Source organism: Neofelis nebulosa, chromosome 6 (assembly GCF_028018385.1).
Source record: "Neofelis nebulosa isolate mNeoNeb1 chromosome 6, mNeoNeb1.pri, whole genome shotgun sequence".
NCBI lineage: Eukaryota > Metazoa > Chordata > Mammalia > Carnivora > Felidae > Neofelis > Neofelis nebulosa.
Genome location: NC_080787.1, coordinates 143,458,202 through 143,475,370, shown reverse-complemented (window position 1 = coordinate 143,475,370; position 17,169 = coordinate 143,458,202). Strand labels below are relative to the sequence as shown.

General features: G+C 40.7%; 1 protein-coding gene and 1 pseudogene across 2 annotated transcripts in view; both read left to right on the top strand.

Moving 5' to 3' along the window:
• Nucleotides 1-17,169, top strand: part of TFB1M (transcription factor B1, mitochondrial) — a 64,726-nt gene that overhangs the window by 19,595 nt on the left and 27,962 nt on the right. For both annotated transcript variants that reach the window (XM_058735752.1, XM_058735753.1), the window contains exon 5: nt 15,143-15,262. In XM_058735752.1, the coding sequence (XP_058591735.1) occupies nt 15,143-15,262 (120 nt within the window). The remainder of the gene's footprint in view (nt 1-15,142; nt 15,263-17,169) is intronic.
• LOC131514926 (c-Myc-binding protein-like) lies at nt 2,060-3,788 on the top strand (annotated as a pseudogene).

Sequence of the window (17,169 nt, the reverse complement as noted above, 5' to 3'; positions counted from 1 at the left end):
GGTGTGACTGCTGTGAGCTCTCCGTGGAGAACACGAGTGCTGTGCTGCCAGCCAGGAAGGCCGTGTCCTACATACAGGGACACAGTAGGGCCATAGAACAGTAAGAGACGCCATCTGTGGGATGCTGCTGATACAGTAATACATAGGGATTGGCCTGTGATCGGTTAAAGTTGATACATTGAACTTCATGAGATGGTGAAGAATGCGGTAATCAGTCGGTTTGCAGAAAGGGAAGGAGGTTGGTGTCTGATTATGCAGTACATAGACTTTCACTTAATCCCCTACTTTTGCTGGGCCTGCTATGCCTGCATTCCCATGGCGGGAGTGTTCCCAGGTCACTCTCTAGAAAATAATCCTACGGGGTAATAAGCAAGGGCAGGTTTTGTGCTGCAGAGGTTTAATGAGGGGATCTGCAGACTATAAGTGTTTGTTTGTTTTTTTTAATTTTTTATTATGACTTACAAATACAGAAGAGTATGTGATGGATTTGTATGGCTTAATAAAAAGAACACCTGAATCCCCCCCACTCAACTCAATAGTTAAATTCCCAACATCGTTGACACCCTCTTGTATGCCTCATTCTGATTGTATCTCTGGTTTTCCACCTGCTACCAAAGTAATCAGTACCATGAATTTGGAACTTATTATTCCCTGTTTAGTTTGTCACATAGATTCTTATCTGTATAATTAATATACTTTAGTTTTCTCCATTTTTGAACTTACGCAAATGGATTCATGCACTATGTACTTCTTTTCTCCTCATTCACTTATGCTGCTCATAGCTGTAGTTTATTTGTGTAGTTATACACTACCCACTCTTTGACTAATTCATAATTTATCTGTCCATTCTCCTGTTTTGGAATCCTGTTCCAGTGTTTTTACAAACAAAGCTGTCATGGAGATTCTTCTATTTATGTCAGCTGGAGCACATAAGCAAGCTTTCCCTAGAGAATATATCCAGAAGTGGCCATGCTGGGTCTTAAGTTCCCCCAATCTTCACTTGGGCTAAATAATGCTAATTTGCTTTCTGAAGTCATCATGCCTGTTCATATTCCCACCAACAGTGTGTGTGAGTTCATTTTGCTTCATATCCTTGCCAGGACTTGATATTGCCAGGCTTGTACTTTTTGTTAATCAGAGCTGAATGGTGTGTTTTTGTGGTTTTATTTTGTCTTTTGCTAAATTTTTAATCAAATTGAGCACCGGGGTCACCTGGGTGTCTCAGTCGGTTAAGCGTCCAACTCTTGATATTGGCTCAGGTCATGATCTCATGGTCAAGATCAAGCCGTGTGCTCAGCGCAGAGCCTGCTTGGGGTTCTCTTTCTCTCCCTCTTTTGCTGTCCCTCCCTCACTTTTGCACATGCGTTGTCTCTCTCTCTCTCTCTCTCTCTCTCTCAGAATGAACTTTTTTAAAAAACTAAGCACCATTTTGCATGTTTATGGACCTTTGAGATAGCATCTTTTTTGTGAAGTACTTGCCCTTTACTTATTTTTCTGTTGGATTGCTTGTCTTATTCTCTTATATTTGGAGGAGTTCGAACATGGTCTTCGTACTAGTCTTTTATTAAGTGTGTCACAAATTTCTTCTACTCCTCTTTGGCATGTTATGGTCTTTACAGTATCCTTTAAAGAGCAGATGCTTTTAATTGTAAATTTATAGTTAGTGCTTTTGTGTCTTATTGAAGAACTCTTTATATCTTGATATCATGAAGATATTCTTCTGTGTTATCTTCTAGAAGCTTTTATTGTTTTACTTTTCACATTTATATGTGTAATCCACTTGGGATTGATTTTTGTGTATGGTGAAAATAGAAGCCACTTTTCCTGCTTTTCATACATGACCCCAGTGAACTTAGCACTTCTTCACTAACCTCTACCAACACCTCTGACATAATGACAAAGCCTCTATCGCACTGGTCTGATTAGAGACACCAAGAAGAACGATTGTATGAATCTAGGAGACAAAAGGCCCAGTGTTATAGAAGACAGAGCGTGGAATCCTCAGAAGAACATTCAGTTCACCTCAGAGTAGCACAAAGAATTTGATAAGACACCTATCATGTTTGCATATACTGAAAGAATAGGTAAGTTGAATTAGTGATAAACAGAAAATCAAATACAGGAAGGATTGAAGCAAGCAAAATATATCACTGTTAGAAAGACAAGTAAAAATGTTATTGGAAATATATAATTATTTATTCTGGAAATCGAAGGAAAAAAGAGGGACCTGTATAAAAAAAATCACAAAACTTTACTGAGAGTCTCAGAAGATCACTGAGCTAAATCAAGAGAAATAGAACCCGGGAAGAAAAAAAAAATGAGTATTATAAAGATGCTTCATTTTTCCAAATTATGTTTTTTCAGTAACATCTTGAAATGTAGTGAGTAAAGTTCCAGGGATCATCTTGAGTGGACCTGCAAGAATGGAAAAGAAATTTTGAAAAAAAGAAGAGTGATGAGAGAAGCCTTGCGTATCTGTATTGTAAACTCTAATAACTGAAGCACTGTGACGCATTATGAAACTGAGTGACGGCTACATTAGAAGGCACAGAATCAGCGGCGCCTGGGTGGCTCAGTTGGTTGAATGTCTGACTTCAGCTCAGGTCATGATCTCATGGTCCGGTCCGTGGGTTCAAGCCCCGCATTGGGCTCTGTGCTGATAGCTCAGAGCCTGGAGCCTGCTTCCGGTTCTGTGTCTGTCTCTCTCTCAAAGGTAAACAAACATTAAGAAAATTAAAAAAAAAAAAAAAAGAAAAAGCCAGAATCAGACAACTTCATATTTGATAACGATTGTATCCTGTGTCAACAAAGGAGAAAAATAAAAAGATGATTTAGTGAATGCTTGGATATTGAAGCAATTTAATAATTCACCGTACGTAATAAAAAAAAATAATTCACACATAAAAATTCCAGTTCCTAGAGCCCACCGGCCACCCTGCTGCCACTGTCCCTGTGGCGCCTTAACAAAGGCACCGTCTCAAAGCCCGAGCAGTCCTAAAGGTGCCTGGAGAAGTCGGGGGTGTGGACACACTGACCAGGGTATTGGCAGCCTTCTATGAAGAACTGGAGAAACCTAATAGTGCTGTGCGTTTTTAAAGCATCGCTTAGGAGCTGCTGCCCCTAGAAAATCCAGAAATAGAGCTGCCTCACCTAGAATCGACAGAAATGAAAGAGAAATATGAAGCTATTGTAGAAGAAAATAAAGAACAAAAACAAAGCTTGCTCTGTATGCACCACCTCAGAATATGATTCTTCTCAGTTGAAAAGACACTGAAAAAATGGTGTTGTCTGACTTGAATAGTTTGTATAGTATATAATATTTTGCAGAACAGCTTCCCTAGAACTCTTGATACGTTGAATTCACCTGTATCACACTTTAACTGTTACAAACACATATACTTCGAAACACCAACAATGTAAAAACAAAAAGTTTCCGGTTACTGTATCTTCAGATTCACTACTCTGTTGTGCAGTGGCTAATCTGTTGTTAATTTTATTCAGTTTTCATTTTGGATATTGTAGTTTTACTTCTAGAAGTTCCATTTGGGTCTTATATTGTCCCTTACTTCATTATGTTCATGCTTTCCTTGGCATCTTTACATATGTATAATATTTATAATAGCTGTTGTAAGACCTTTGCTTATTAATTTCACTACCTCTGTCATTTCTGTATCATTTTACCATTTGCTTTTTTTCCCCTCCCTCTTTCTATGGGTCCTACTTTTCTGCTTCTTTGCAAGCCTGGTAATTTTTATTATTTTTAATATTTATTTAATTTTGAGAGAGAGAGAGCACACAAGCAGAAGAGGGTCAGAGAGAGAGAGAGAGAGAGGGAGGGACATGCAGATTTCAAAGCAGGCTTTAGGCTCTGAGCTGTCGGCACAGAGCCCGATGTAGGGCTCAAACTCTCGAACCTATGAGATCATGACGTGAGCTGGAGTCGGATGCTTAACCGACTGAGCCACCCAGTCACCCCACAAGCCTGGTAATTTTTGGCGAGATGCTAGATATTGTGAGGTTTTGTTCTGTTTTGTTTAATCTTGTGGAGGGCTGGAGTTTGTTGTATTGGCCTGAGTGGTGGGTTTTGTTCTGGCACAAAGATGAGTCACGTGCATATTGGTTTGGAGCTTGCTTTTAAGCTTGCTTATGACAAGTCTATAGCAGCCTTTAATCTGAGGCTAAAGTCACACTATTAAGTCACAACCTTTCTGAGGAATCCACCCAGTACCCCGTGTATTTCAAGGGCTCTTTACTTGGCTGTTGGGTGTACAGACTATCTCTAGCCCTGCGTGACCTGCATTTGTCCCACTTTCTGATGCTACTTTCTCCAGCCTCCCAACCTCATGCACTTCTAGATCGATGCTCTGTCAGAGACTTGAGGGGATCCCTTTGCATATCTCAGGAGCTCCCTCCCCTTTCCTGTCTCCCATGCCCCCTGTCTGTCTCTGTGTGTGTGTGTGTGTGTGTGTGTGTGTGTTTACATATCCAGTAGTGTGCCTCACAAGTTCTGGCTGCCTTGGCCTCCCAGAGCCTGGCGTCTGTCTCCTCTCGTCAGGCAGACCACTGGGCTCTGTTTCTACTCCTGCTTGTGCTGCTGCCTGAGTATGGCTTCCAGGCTGTTAGCTGCTCAGTTGTGAGGCTCACCTCTCACCTTCTTTCTCTGGTGTCTGTGCTCATAGTCCCGTAATGCTGTTGTTTAGTTTATGCAAAGTGTCGTTTCATACATTTTATTCAGCTTCATACTTGTTTTTTTGTAGACAACTTTTTAATATCAGAATTCCCCTGAGAGAATTATATACATATGTGAGAATTACACACACACACACACAACACATATATATATAAAATGTAGTCACATTAGTTCTGTTCTTTAGATGCCTTCCTCTGCATTTACACATGTGTAAGAATTCTATTCCTTAGATCTCTCCCTCTCTCTTTACCCATGTTCCACTTGAGAATAGTGGTTCTCGGTGGAGACGATTTTGCCCCCAGCCCCCCATTCAGGGACATTTGACAGTATCTGGAGACATTTTTTTTTTGTAGTGCGTGACTTACTCAAATGTAGTACGTTTACACTGTTGGGCAACCACTGCCTCTGTCTAGTTCCATAAAATATTTAATGCATACCTTTTGAAAGCTATATGAAAGCAAAGATTACTTGAGTGATTCAAAAGAAATTTCTGTCATTTAACTCACTAGGCAATTTATTGAGTTTTACAGTTGTAAAATTTTAATTATATGAATATTTTTCACTTTGTTTTTAATTTGCCTGTATGGTACTGATGATAATATCGGCTCTTACTTATGGAATGTCTGCTATGGAATGGATGCCACTTTAGGTCCGTTTTCTTATTTAAGCCTCAAAGCAAGCTAATGAAATAGTATTTTTTAATTGACATTGACACACAAAGTTAGTTTCAGGTGTACAATGTAGGGATTCAGCAACCGTGCACGTTGTGCTGTGTTTGCCCCAAGAGTAGCTGCCATGTGTCAGCACACAAGGTATTACGCCATCGACTGTATTCCCTGTGCTGAACATTTCATCCTTGCGACTTACTAACTTTTGATAGGAAAGGATACTGAAGCTCGGAGATTTTAATTAGCTTCTTCAAGACCACACAGCTACCAAGTAGCAGAGCTGGGACTTAGGCCAAGCTAGTCCGGCTCCCAAAACTTGATCTTCTAATCACAACAGAATAATATTCATGTGGACACAGATTCAGTATCTAGGACATGTGTAAATTATGAGGAAAGTTAAACTGAGCAAGCAGAATTCTGGGTACATGTAAACTCAAAATTAAATGCTTAAAAACAAGTGATGAGAAGCAGCTAACAGAACACCAGAAATCTTCACAGAACTATTCAAAATTAAGGAATTTAAAACTGAATTAAGGAGCTTTTGCTGGAAGTTTTTCATATAATTTCAGAGACTCTTATTTAATTATTGACCTGTCAGAATCTTAAAATCATGATTTATAACTATTACCTTCTTTCTCTTCCATCACTGATTACTCCCTCTTTACTGGATTACTACGATCAAAAAGGAAACCTGCTCTAATGTCATCTATTTTACAAAACAAAACAACTCTGTCTCTCTCTGTCTCAGAAATAAGTAAACATTAAAAAAATTTTTTTTTAGGGGCGCCTGGGTGGCGCAGTCGGTTAAGCGTCCGACTTCAGCCAGGTCACGATCTCGCGGTCCGTGAGTTTGAGCCCCGCGTCAGGCTCTGGGCTGATGGCTCGGAGCCTGGAGCCTGTTTCCGATTCTGTGTCTCCCTCTCTCTCTGCCCCTTCCCCCGTTCATGCTCTGTCTCTCTCTGTCCCAAAAATAAATAAAAAACGTTGAAAAAAAAAAAAAAATTAAAAAAAAAAAATTTTTTTTTTTAAAAAAAGGCGCCTGGATGGCTCAGTCAGTTGAGCGACTGACTTCGGCTCAGGTCATGGTTTGTGAGTTCAAGCCCCGGGTCAGGCTGTGTGCTGACAGCTCAGAGCCTGGAGCCTGCTTCAGATTCTGTGTCTCCCTCTCTCTCTTTGCCTTCCCCTGCTCACACTCTGACTCTCTCTGTCTCAGAAATAAATAAACATGAAAAAAAAAATTTTATTTTAAACAAAATGGGAGCCTGGGTGGCTCAGTCGGTTCACCATCCAACTCTTGAGTTCAGCTCAGATCATGATCTCCTGGTTTGTGGGATCGAGCCCCACGTCAGGCTCTGCAGGGCCTGCATCGGATTCTCTCCCTCCCTCTTTTTCACTGCCCTTCCCCCCGCGTGTGCCTTCCAGAGCTGGCTCTTGCACGCTAGCGTGCAGGCGCTCGCGCGCGCGCGCGCTCTCTCTCTCTCTCTCTCTCTCTCTCTCATAAATAAATAAACAAACTTTAAAAGACAAAACAATCTCCCTTGACCCCACCTCATGCCTTCTGGCTATCTATAACAACCTACGAACATTGTAGTCTATTTAACTTGATGGTTGCTTAAGTTCGAACCCATTCTAGAAGCATTACAATTTTATCCTTCCTGCCCCTGTTTTATGTATTTGATGTCCTATTTTATGTCTTTTTATGTTGTGTATTCCTAATTATCATAGGTATGGTTGATTTGACTACTTTTGTCTGAACCTTCATACTAGCTTTTATGAGGGGTTGATTTACTACCTTTAAAGTATAATACTGTTACCAGTGAAATTTTTTCTTTTGTGATTTTCATCTAGTTATGGCATTTTCTGTTTTGCTTAAAGAAATCCCTTAAACGTTTCTTGCAAGGGCTGGTTTAGTGGTGATGAACTTCTTTAACTTTTGTTTGTCTGGGAAACTATCTCACCTTTAATTCTGAATGATAATATTTCTTGCTGGGTAGAGTATTCTTGGTTGTAGGTTTTTTTCTTTCAGCACTTTGAATATCTCATGTGTTCTGGCCTTCAGATTTTCTGCTGAAAAATCAGCTCTTATAGATATTTCCTTTTATATAACCAGTTGATTTTCTCTTGCTGCTTTTAAGACTCTTTCTTTGTCTTTAATTTTTGAGATTTTAATGATTATCTGTCTCCATATGGACCTCTTTGGGTTCATCTTGTTTAGGGTATCTCTGCTTCCTGGACGTGGATCTGTGTTTTCTTTTCCTTGTTAGGTAGCTTTTTCCGTTATTTCCTAAAATTAAGTTTTCTGGTCCTTTCTCTCTTCTTTCTGTGTGACTCCTTATAAGATGGGTGTTGTGTGCCCAATGTGGTCCCAGAGGTCCCTTAACCCATCCTGATTTTTTTCATTCTTTTTTTCTTTTTGCCATTCAACCTGAATGATTTCTACTGCCCTGTCCTCCAGATCACTGATCTGTTCTTTTGCATCCCCTGATTTGCTGTTGACACCCTCTGTTGTGTTTTCCCTTGCAGTTATTGTATTCTTCAGCTGTAACTGGCTCTTTTTTATATTTTCTATCTCTTTATTTAAGTCCTTGCTGAGTTGATCCACTCCCCCCGAGTTTGGTGAACATCTTTATAACCATCACTTTGAACTCTTTATTAGGTAGATTGCTTATCTCTTTTTGTGTAGTTCTTTTTCAGGCTTTGTCCTGTTTTGTTTGGAACCTTTTCTACTGTCTGCTCATGTTGTCTAACTCTGTATTTGTTTCTATATACTAGGTAGGTCAGCTGGGATTCCTGTGCTTGAAGGAAGTGGCCTTATGTGGAAGGTGTGCCGTGAGTCACCAGAACCATGTGCTTCAGGGGTGTTCTCTGTTGGCTGTATGCACCCCTCTGTTGGCACTAGGCTGTGATTGCAACAGGTACACTGGGGGGCAGAGATGCCCCACCCACTTCCCCGGCAAGAGTTGATTTTGGGGGCAGCAGTCTCCACGAGGCTCTCTGCCAGGTGTACAGGGTAGGAGTCCAGGAGCACCTGGCAGGAAGGCGGGTTCGGCAATGCAGGTCTTCAGGGGAACACCGGGGCAGGGCAAGTGGTGCCAGAAAGGTATATGGAGAGTGTCAGACTGGTGCCCGCCAGCATCGGACGCGTAGGCTGACAGGGTAAGAAGAATAGTGCCTGCCAGCATGTCCACTCTTGGGTAAAGTTCTTACACAGCCCTGTCCCTTTGGCCTGCTCCCTAAAATCAGGCAATATATTTTCTGCACATATGGCCACTTTTCAAGCAGCTGCCTCTTTGCGGAGTCTTGGAGCAAGTGAGGTTATGTGTAGTCCCGTTAAGCGCAGAATCTCCATTTCCACTAGCCTTCCAATTCTCCCAAAGCAAAACCCAGCTGATTTTCAGAAACAGACGTTATGGGAACTTAACTTCCTGGTGCAGATCCCCAGGGTGGGAGGTGCCTGGTGTGGGGCTGTAACCCCTCACTTCTCAGGGAGGATGTTTGCACCTGGGATATATCTTCTCTCACTCTTGGGTTTGGTTCCTGACCTGACCATGTCTTTGTCCCTCTTTCCCTTTTTGAGGCTTTGTCTTTATATTTACAGCTACCTCCACTGTTCTCCCAGTCGTCAGGTCATTCTCAGGGAGAGTTGCTCTGTACGCAGCTAAAGCTGTGCTATGTTCACGGGAGTGAGCTCGGGATCCTCCTGCTTTGCTGTATTCCTCACTTCTGCCCGTCTGGAGATATTTTTGGTTGTCGCAACTGGGGGGTGCTTTTGGTGTCTAGTGGGTAGAGGTTAGGGATGCCAGTAGACATCCTTCAGTGTGCAAGATAGCCCCAACAACAGAGAATCGCTCCACATTTACCAGCCTAAAACGTCAGCAATGCCGAGGATAGGAACCTTTGCTTTAGGGTATTTAGCCATAAAATCTTTTTCTCAGCCATTTTAGAATTTTCCATCCCAAAAACGTAGGGCCCTTTTGTGTTTGTTAGGAACTGTAAGGCATCACTACTTTCCTAAGGCCCATGTCATTCCCGGCTTATGATTCTAACTCTCTTCTGTGTGTTTGAGTTGAGCATATATTAATAGTTTTCTTGTTTTCTCAGCCTTTTGATTTGTTCTTGGACTTTTATTTTCTCAGATGACATGATTATTATGGTATTTCTGTTCTCGAATAACACAATAGAGATGCAAAACACTATGTACTCTAATTCTTTTGGGAGAAAATGCAAAGGAACAGAGGCTTAAGAGGTGGAGGAATATTTTCAGTGACTCAGAATGTCAGTTGTGATTATTAATAACAGTGTTGCTTTAACTTCAGCATATGCAATTATTTTTCTTTAACCAGAAAAAAAATGTTGATTTTAGTTAAATTTTAGTACGGGTATCAAGAAGAGTTTACACTGAGTCTATAATTTATGGAATGCTCCAGAAGCATGGTTAACACTGGTCCTCTGACCAATTTTCACATTTTGCGAGTGAAAGTCTAAACAGGACAATATATGGTGAGCAATATTTTCTCATATACCCTCTGTTTGCTCTTGACAGTGTCATATTTGTAATTTTATATTCCACAGATAGCGCTCGTTAGGCATTCACTTTGCTTGGCTTTGTTGAGTTCTAGAGCAGAAGCAACTGAGCACAGTCCTCTTCTCTCCAGGTCTGCAGGGTCTAAAGCTAAGAATTCAGCTCGCACACATTAAAGAACATATAGACAGTATAAAGTTCCAGCTCATAAAATAGAATCAGACTGTGTAGCAGTAAATGAGACCTTAACAAATCTCCTCTAACCTCATTTCATAGATGATGAAACTGAGGCTCAACGTAAGTTAACATCTGGCAGAAGGTCACGGAGCTAGTTACAGGGAAAGCTGAACTTGAACCCAGGTCATGTGTTTTCTGCTGCAGTCACGATGTTTAAGTTCTCCGTGTGACTGGACCTGTGGTCTTTCCTTTCTGGGTCCAGGAGCAGCTTGTTGCTCTCCTCCCATCTTCAGGGGCCCCTGCTGCTTAATGGTCCATCCCTAGCAGGGAGGGAGGGAGGGAGTTACCTTGCCAGGAAGTATGTCGTTTTCAGTGTCCCTGATACTTGGCTATGTAGCTTCCCAAGAATAAGCCTAATTTTTCTACTTAAAATGATTTTAGATGAATGAGGAAGAAAATAACACTGTCTTTGTGAAATCTTTGACCCCTGGTTTTTCTTAAACTGCCTCAGAAGGCTTTTAAAATCTCCAGGGTTAGAGGTTTCCTTTTACTGAAAAATTAACTGGTTTGGTTTCCTGGCCTTTTGTTGTTAAAATCTCTACCTTGTAACAGAGTTTGAACTTTAATAGCTTTACATATAACGTATCTATCATAGAAATATTAAGTCCTGTTTGGATGACTGATTTTGACCATGTAACTCTTGTGCTAGTTTGTTGTTATTGTTGTTGTTTTTTTTGGGGGGGGAGGTTAAAAATGTTTTTTTAATGTTTATTTAATTTTTAGAGACTGAGCAGGAGTGGGGGAGGGGCAGAGAGAGAGGGAGACACAGAATCCGAAGCAGGCTCCGGGCTCTGAACTGTCAGCACAGAGCCCGATGCGGGGCTCAAACGCACAAACTGCGAGATCATGACCTGAACAGAAGTCAGCTGCTTAAACAGCTGAGCCACACAGGTGCCCCTCTTGTGCCAGTTTTTAACGAAACCTTTTGCAGAGCTTTCTGTTGTGTGGCTTGAATTTTTCCATAATGAGTGTGCTGCTTTCTTCTGAATTCAGGTGGGTTATCCACACATTTTCATCTCCACAGCCTAGGTGTATTTGCTGCAAAGTTTGGATGGGTCAAGTTGAGGGGTCAGGCTTTACTGGCAGGAGTGGAGGCCTACCTAGCACCCTGAGTGAAATATACTTAAGAATGCCTTCACGTCCAATTCGTTTACCCTCTGTGCCTCACTGGTTTGCTCTTTGGTTAAAGTGATTTTTAAAATTTTGTTGAATTCATCAGCGAGAACACCTTTGAGATACAAGGTAAAATATTGGAAAACAATCCAGCGTAAATACTAATTTTCATATGCAGACTTTCTTTTTTTTTAATGTTCATTCATTTTTGAGAGAGAGAGAGAGAGTTGGGGGGAGGGGTTGAGAGAGAGGGGTACAAAAGGATCCGAGGCAGGCTCTGCACTGACAGCAGAGAGCCCTATGTGGGGCTCGATCTCCTAAACTGTGAGGTCATGACCTGAGGTGAAGTCAGACGCTCAACTGACTGAGCCAACCAGGCACCCCTGGTTTATTTATTTATTTATTTTTTGGGGGGATTAAGTTCACGCTAGATTTTAGTTTTACACAACTGCTTTGAATTGTGCCAATTGTGCAGTGCACTTTGAAGTTTTTACTTTCATGGTAATGGTACATTTAAGCTCCAAAAGAAATTCGAGAGGAACTAGAAATATTTTTGACCCTTTGATCCATAAGCTTATTCTTTAAATACGTGCTTCTGGTGTTTGTCTTGTTTTGTTGTTGTTTTTTTTTTTTTTTTTGCTTGAATATCTGCATTTCTTGGTTTTACAGTTTACTAAGGAACAATTTGCTTTATAATTTATATTGTAGCAGCCTATCACTTATCCTGAACTGGGCCTCCCAGTCACTTCAACTGTCTAAATATAGACCAGAGCCAGGTAATTTAAAAAGAGGGATGAGGTGAAGGGATGGCTTCTGAGTAACAAAACAGATGCTACGAAATCTATTACTTTCCCCACAGGAAATTTTCTGAGCATCTCAGTTTAATAATTTTTTTTTAACGTTCGTTTGTTTTCGAGAGTGAGACAGAGCACAAGCAGGGGAGGGGCAGAGAGAGAGGGAGACACAGCATCTGAAGCAGGTTCCCGGGTGACAGCACAGAGCTTGAGGTGGGCCTCGAACCCACGAACTGTGAGATCATGACTTGAACCAAAGTCGGATGCTTAACCGACCGAGCCACCCAGGCGCCCCGAGCATCTCAGTTTTAAAACCTACGTAAGGCAAAGCTCTCGCGAGCCAAATTATGTGGTTTTCGTGTCCAAACAGGTCAGAAGTAGCAAATAATAGGGAATTTTAGGGATCTGCACATGACAGTGAAGCAAGAAGACAAAACGCAGTGCGGTAAACACTCATTCATTTAGTGGTGTGGCACACGGCCGACGTGCTCAACCCTGCGATTAATCCAGCAGCCATTGGCGTTTGTAAGGCTGACCCTGTATCACTTAGAAGAGGCTCAGAGTATCCAGTAAACTCTAAGAACACAGAGAAGCAGGATACATTTTTGAAAAGTCAGTGTGCCTCATTTTTTTTCATCCTCCACTCAGTTATGTCTAATCTTAACATATTGCCATATTTTTGTCTTTTTTTTTAAGAAATAAAATGTTACAGATATGCTTAAAACCCTCTTCTGCCCCCTTTCTTTCTCTCCTGTGAGTTGTACTCAAAATTGATACTCATCATTCCCATGCATGTGTTTTGCAGATACATATATGTTCACACAGGAAACAATGAGGGGTCATGTTTTGAAGTTTTTATATGCATGGAGTCATACTCCACATGTTTTCTGCCACTTCATTATTTTCTGCTCTATTTTGGGATCTGTGCTGGTAACACCTTCTTACTCATTTTAACTGTTACTTAGTGTTCCATTGTCAAAATTACCACAGTTTGCTTATTCATTCCTGTTGATGGGCCTTTATGTTTTTTTCACCATTTTTGACGCTATGCACGTATGATGTGGTAGGGAACATTCTTCCACGGTATCTCCTTGTGGAAGTATATGTACTGTTCTCTAGGACACGTCCTGAAGGTAGACCTAAAGGGTCATGAGGGTGTCCTCCGCTTCGGCTCTCCGGTATATTTTGCCAAATTGTAATGCAGAGTGCTTGTACCTGTTCTCCCTAGCGGTAGGTGGGGGTTCCTCTGGCTCCATATATTCACCAATTCTAGGTTCTGCCAGGCTCTTTTTGTTGTTGTTGTTGAAATTTCGTTCATTTCGTGGATGGGAAAGCTTATCTCATTATAGCTGAAATGTGTATGTCCTTAATTTGTAATGTGGTTGAGCATAGTTCATGGCTATGGTTCATTTGGGTGCTCTTAGTGTATTTCTTAGCATATTTTCTATTGTTTATCTTTCAGTTACTGATGTGTAGGAGTTCTCCTATGTTTTGAACACTAATCCTTTGTCAAAGGAGTTTCAAATACCATCTCTCTGTGACTTATGTTTATAGTGTTTTTTTATTATGGAAGTTTTAAATTTTAATAGAGTAAAAGATCAGTCTCTTACGGCTTTTGCTTTTGCACCTTCAAGAACTTTTTGCCTAACATGGAGTAATAAATACTTATAAAAATTTTAAAGTTTTGCTCTTTATTTTTTGTGAACGCATTTGGAATTTATTTTTGGTTATGGTACGAGATGGGGAGTTACTCTTTTCTCCTGTAGATATACCTACTTCTACCAGTATCACAGATTGAGTGGCCCATCCTTCTTCTGTTAGTGGTGGCTGCCTTACATCTGTCACACAGCAAACATCCACACGTGCTTGGGTCTGTTTCCAAGGCCATTGTTCTGTTGGTCTGTGCCTAGAGCAATGCCATACTTGGCCTTAATTTGGATGTCTGGTGGGGTGAGTCTGCCCCAGCCTGCCCCATGTTGATGTTCTTCAGGAGCTTTCTGGCTACCCTGGGCCCTTTGTCTTTCCATATAAAATTTTAGGGAATTTAATGTAAATTTCCTTCCAAACATCCCTTGAGATTTTGGTTGAAATTGCATTGCAATTATGAGTTAATTTAGATATACCTGGTTTTGGGGCGCCTGGGTGGCTCAGTCGGTTAAGCGTCCGACTTCGGCTCAGGTCATGATCTCGTGGTTACTGAGTTCAAGCCCCGCGTTGGGCTCTGTGCTGACAGCTCAGAGCCTGGAGCCTGCTTCGGATTCTGTGTCTCCCTCTCTCTCTGCCCTTCCCCTGCTCATTCTCTGTCTCAAAAATAAATAAAACAGTGAAAAAAAATTTAGATACGCCTCGTTTTAAAATTGTTTAGGTTCTTACAAGATGAAATTCCTGGTTTTTGCAAAAACAAAAGAACACTCTCCAAGAGTTCTGAATATTCAAAGTTTTATTAGATTAAAAGATTTTTTTAATGTTTATGTTTGAGAGCGAAAGAGACAGAGTGTAAATGGGGGAGGGGCAGAGAGACCCGGAGACACAGAATCTGAAGCAGACTCCGGGCTCTGAGCTGTCAGCACTGAGCCTGACATAGGGCTCTCACTCCTAGACCGTGGGATCATGACCTGAGCCGAAGTCGGCCGCTTAACCGACTGGGCCACCCAGGCGACCCTAAGTCTTATTAGATTTAAATAAAGAAAAGCACACTGTTGAAAATGTTCCTTCATATATTTTGGTAATTCATAAAATTAAATCAGTCTTTTTAGTTCTTAATTATGCTTACTAATTTCTTCATTCATAAAATATAGACTGATATTTGTTTCGTATAGGACCTTCTACATAATGTAACAGTGATTTGAAAATCCCCAGCATCCAGTGATAGGGAAGTTTTCTTACTGGGTTTTTGAGTGCATTATATAGGATATAATTCACATTTCCTAGGTTTGCTTCTGCTGATATTGGAGGAAAATGTTCCCCATGCTGCCTGTGTATCATGTGTCAGATAGCCTATAGTTTTAAAATTTATCTCAACACTCCATCTAGTGTCCACAGATAATAGGATGTTGGCTGCATTCCGTCTAATCAGATTGGATTAATTATTTGCTAAAAATTCCTTTTTGTCCCATAGAGACTTACAGCCAGTACAGGAAGCAAACAGCGCAGTCGCCTTTCTGTTATGGCCCAGTACCTCTGCAACGTTCAGCACATCTTGACCATTCCGGGTCGGGCTTTTGTCCCTAAACCAGAGGTGAGTTTCTGTTTATTTGTAAATCTTTGTTCATCTGAGAATGTGTCATAGGAAATTATCTCTAGGATCTGATCTTCACTTCCATGCAAACTGTACTGTTTATCTCTCCTGAATAAGAAAAATCACAATGTGTGAATAGTTCTTGTCCTCATTTTTCTCCCTTTTACAGTGACCAAATGTCTAGGTTTACCCATGCTGCCCTGGTGGTGGTGCTATTATCACCTCGTACTCTTAAAAGTATTCTAGGATGGAAGATAAGTTGTATGGTCACCTCATCTTCAGAAAAAGAAATCAGTGTTCGTTTTGTGATTTCTGCATAGATTTCTAAATTCAAGTTACCTCAAACTTTTTTTATCATGAATTTTTTTCCACCTTTTTTTATTTGAAGTGCAATTAACATACAGTGTTATGTCAGTTTCAGTTGTGCAACATATTGATCCAAAATTTTCTACATTCCTCAGTGCTCACACAGTGAATAAAAATTTATTTATTTTGAGAGATAGAGCGTGTGTGTGTGTGTGTGTGTGTGTGTGTGTGTGAGAGAGACAGAGAGAGAGACAGAGACCGTGCACATTCGAGCGGGAGAGGGACAGAGAGAGAGGGAGAAAGAGAATCCCAAGCAGGTTCCACACTGTCAGCACAGAGCCCGACACGGGGCTCGATCCCACGAACTGTGAGATCACAGCCTGAGCTGAAATCAAGAATTGGATGCTCAATCGACTGAGACACCCAGGTGCCCAATGACTTATTTTATAACTGGAAGTTGTATTTATTTTACCCATCTTCTCACCCTCCTTCCCTCTGGCAACCACCAGTTTGTTCTCTGCGGTTAAGTCTGGTTTTAGGTTTGTTTGTTTCTTTGTGTCTTATTTGTTCGTTTGTTTTGTTTTTTAGATTCCATATGTAATTGAAATCATGGTATTTGTCTTTCCCTGACATATTTCACTTAGCATATACACTCTAGGTCCATCCATGTTATTACAAAAGGCAAGATCTCATTCTTATTTTATGGCTGAGTAATATTCCTTGTGTGTGTGTGTGTGTGTGTGTGTGTGTGTGTGTGTACGTACATGTATACATGCATGCATATGTACCACATCTTCTTTATCCATTCATCTATAAATGGACACTTGGATTACTGCCATATCTTGGTTGTTGTAAATAATAACTGCTATAAATAGGGGTGTATATATCTTTTCAAATTAGTGTTCTTGTGGTTTTTTGGGTAAATACTAGTGGTCATATTACTGGATCATATGGTATTTCTATTTTTAAGTTTTTGAAAAATGTCCAAATTGTTTTCCACGGTAGTTGCACCAATTTACATTTCTCCCAACAGGGCACAAGGGTTCCTTATTCTCCACAATCTCACCCACATTTGTTATTTCGTGTCTTTTTGATTCTAGCCATTCTGACACATACAAGGTGATGTCTCATTGTGGTTTTGATTTGCATTTTCTTGATGATTAGGGATGTTGAGCCTCTTGTCATGTGTCTGTTGGCCATCTGGATGTCGTCTTTGGAAAAAATGTTTACTCAAGTCCTCTGTGCATTTTTTTTTTAATTGAATTCTTCGGTGTTGAGTTGTGTAAGTTCTTTGTATAACTTGGATACTAACCCTTTATCAGATCTGTCATTTGCAAATATCTTCTCCCATTTAATAGGTTGCTTTTTGTTTTGTTGATGGTTTCCTTTGCTGTGCAAAAGCTTTTTATTTTGGTGTAGTCCCGATAGTTTATTTTTGCTTTTGTTTCCCTTGCCTCTGGAGTCATACGTAGAAAAATATGGCTACGTCAGAGAGATTATTGCCTATGTTATCTTCTAGGGGTTTTATGGTTTTGGTCTCACATTTAGGTTTTTAGTTTAAGTTTATTTTTGTGTATGGTGTAATGCACATACACAGTATG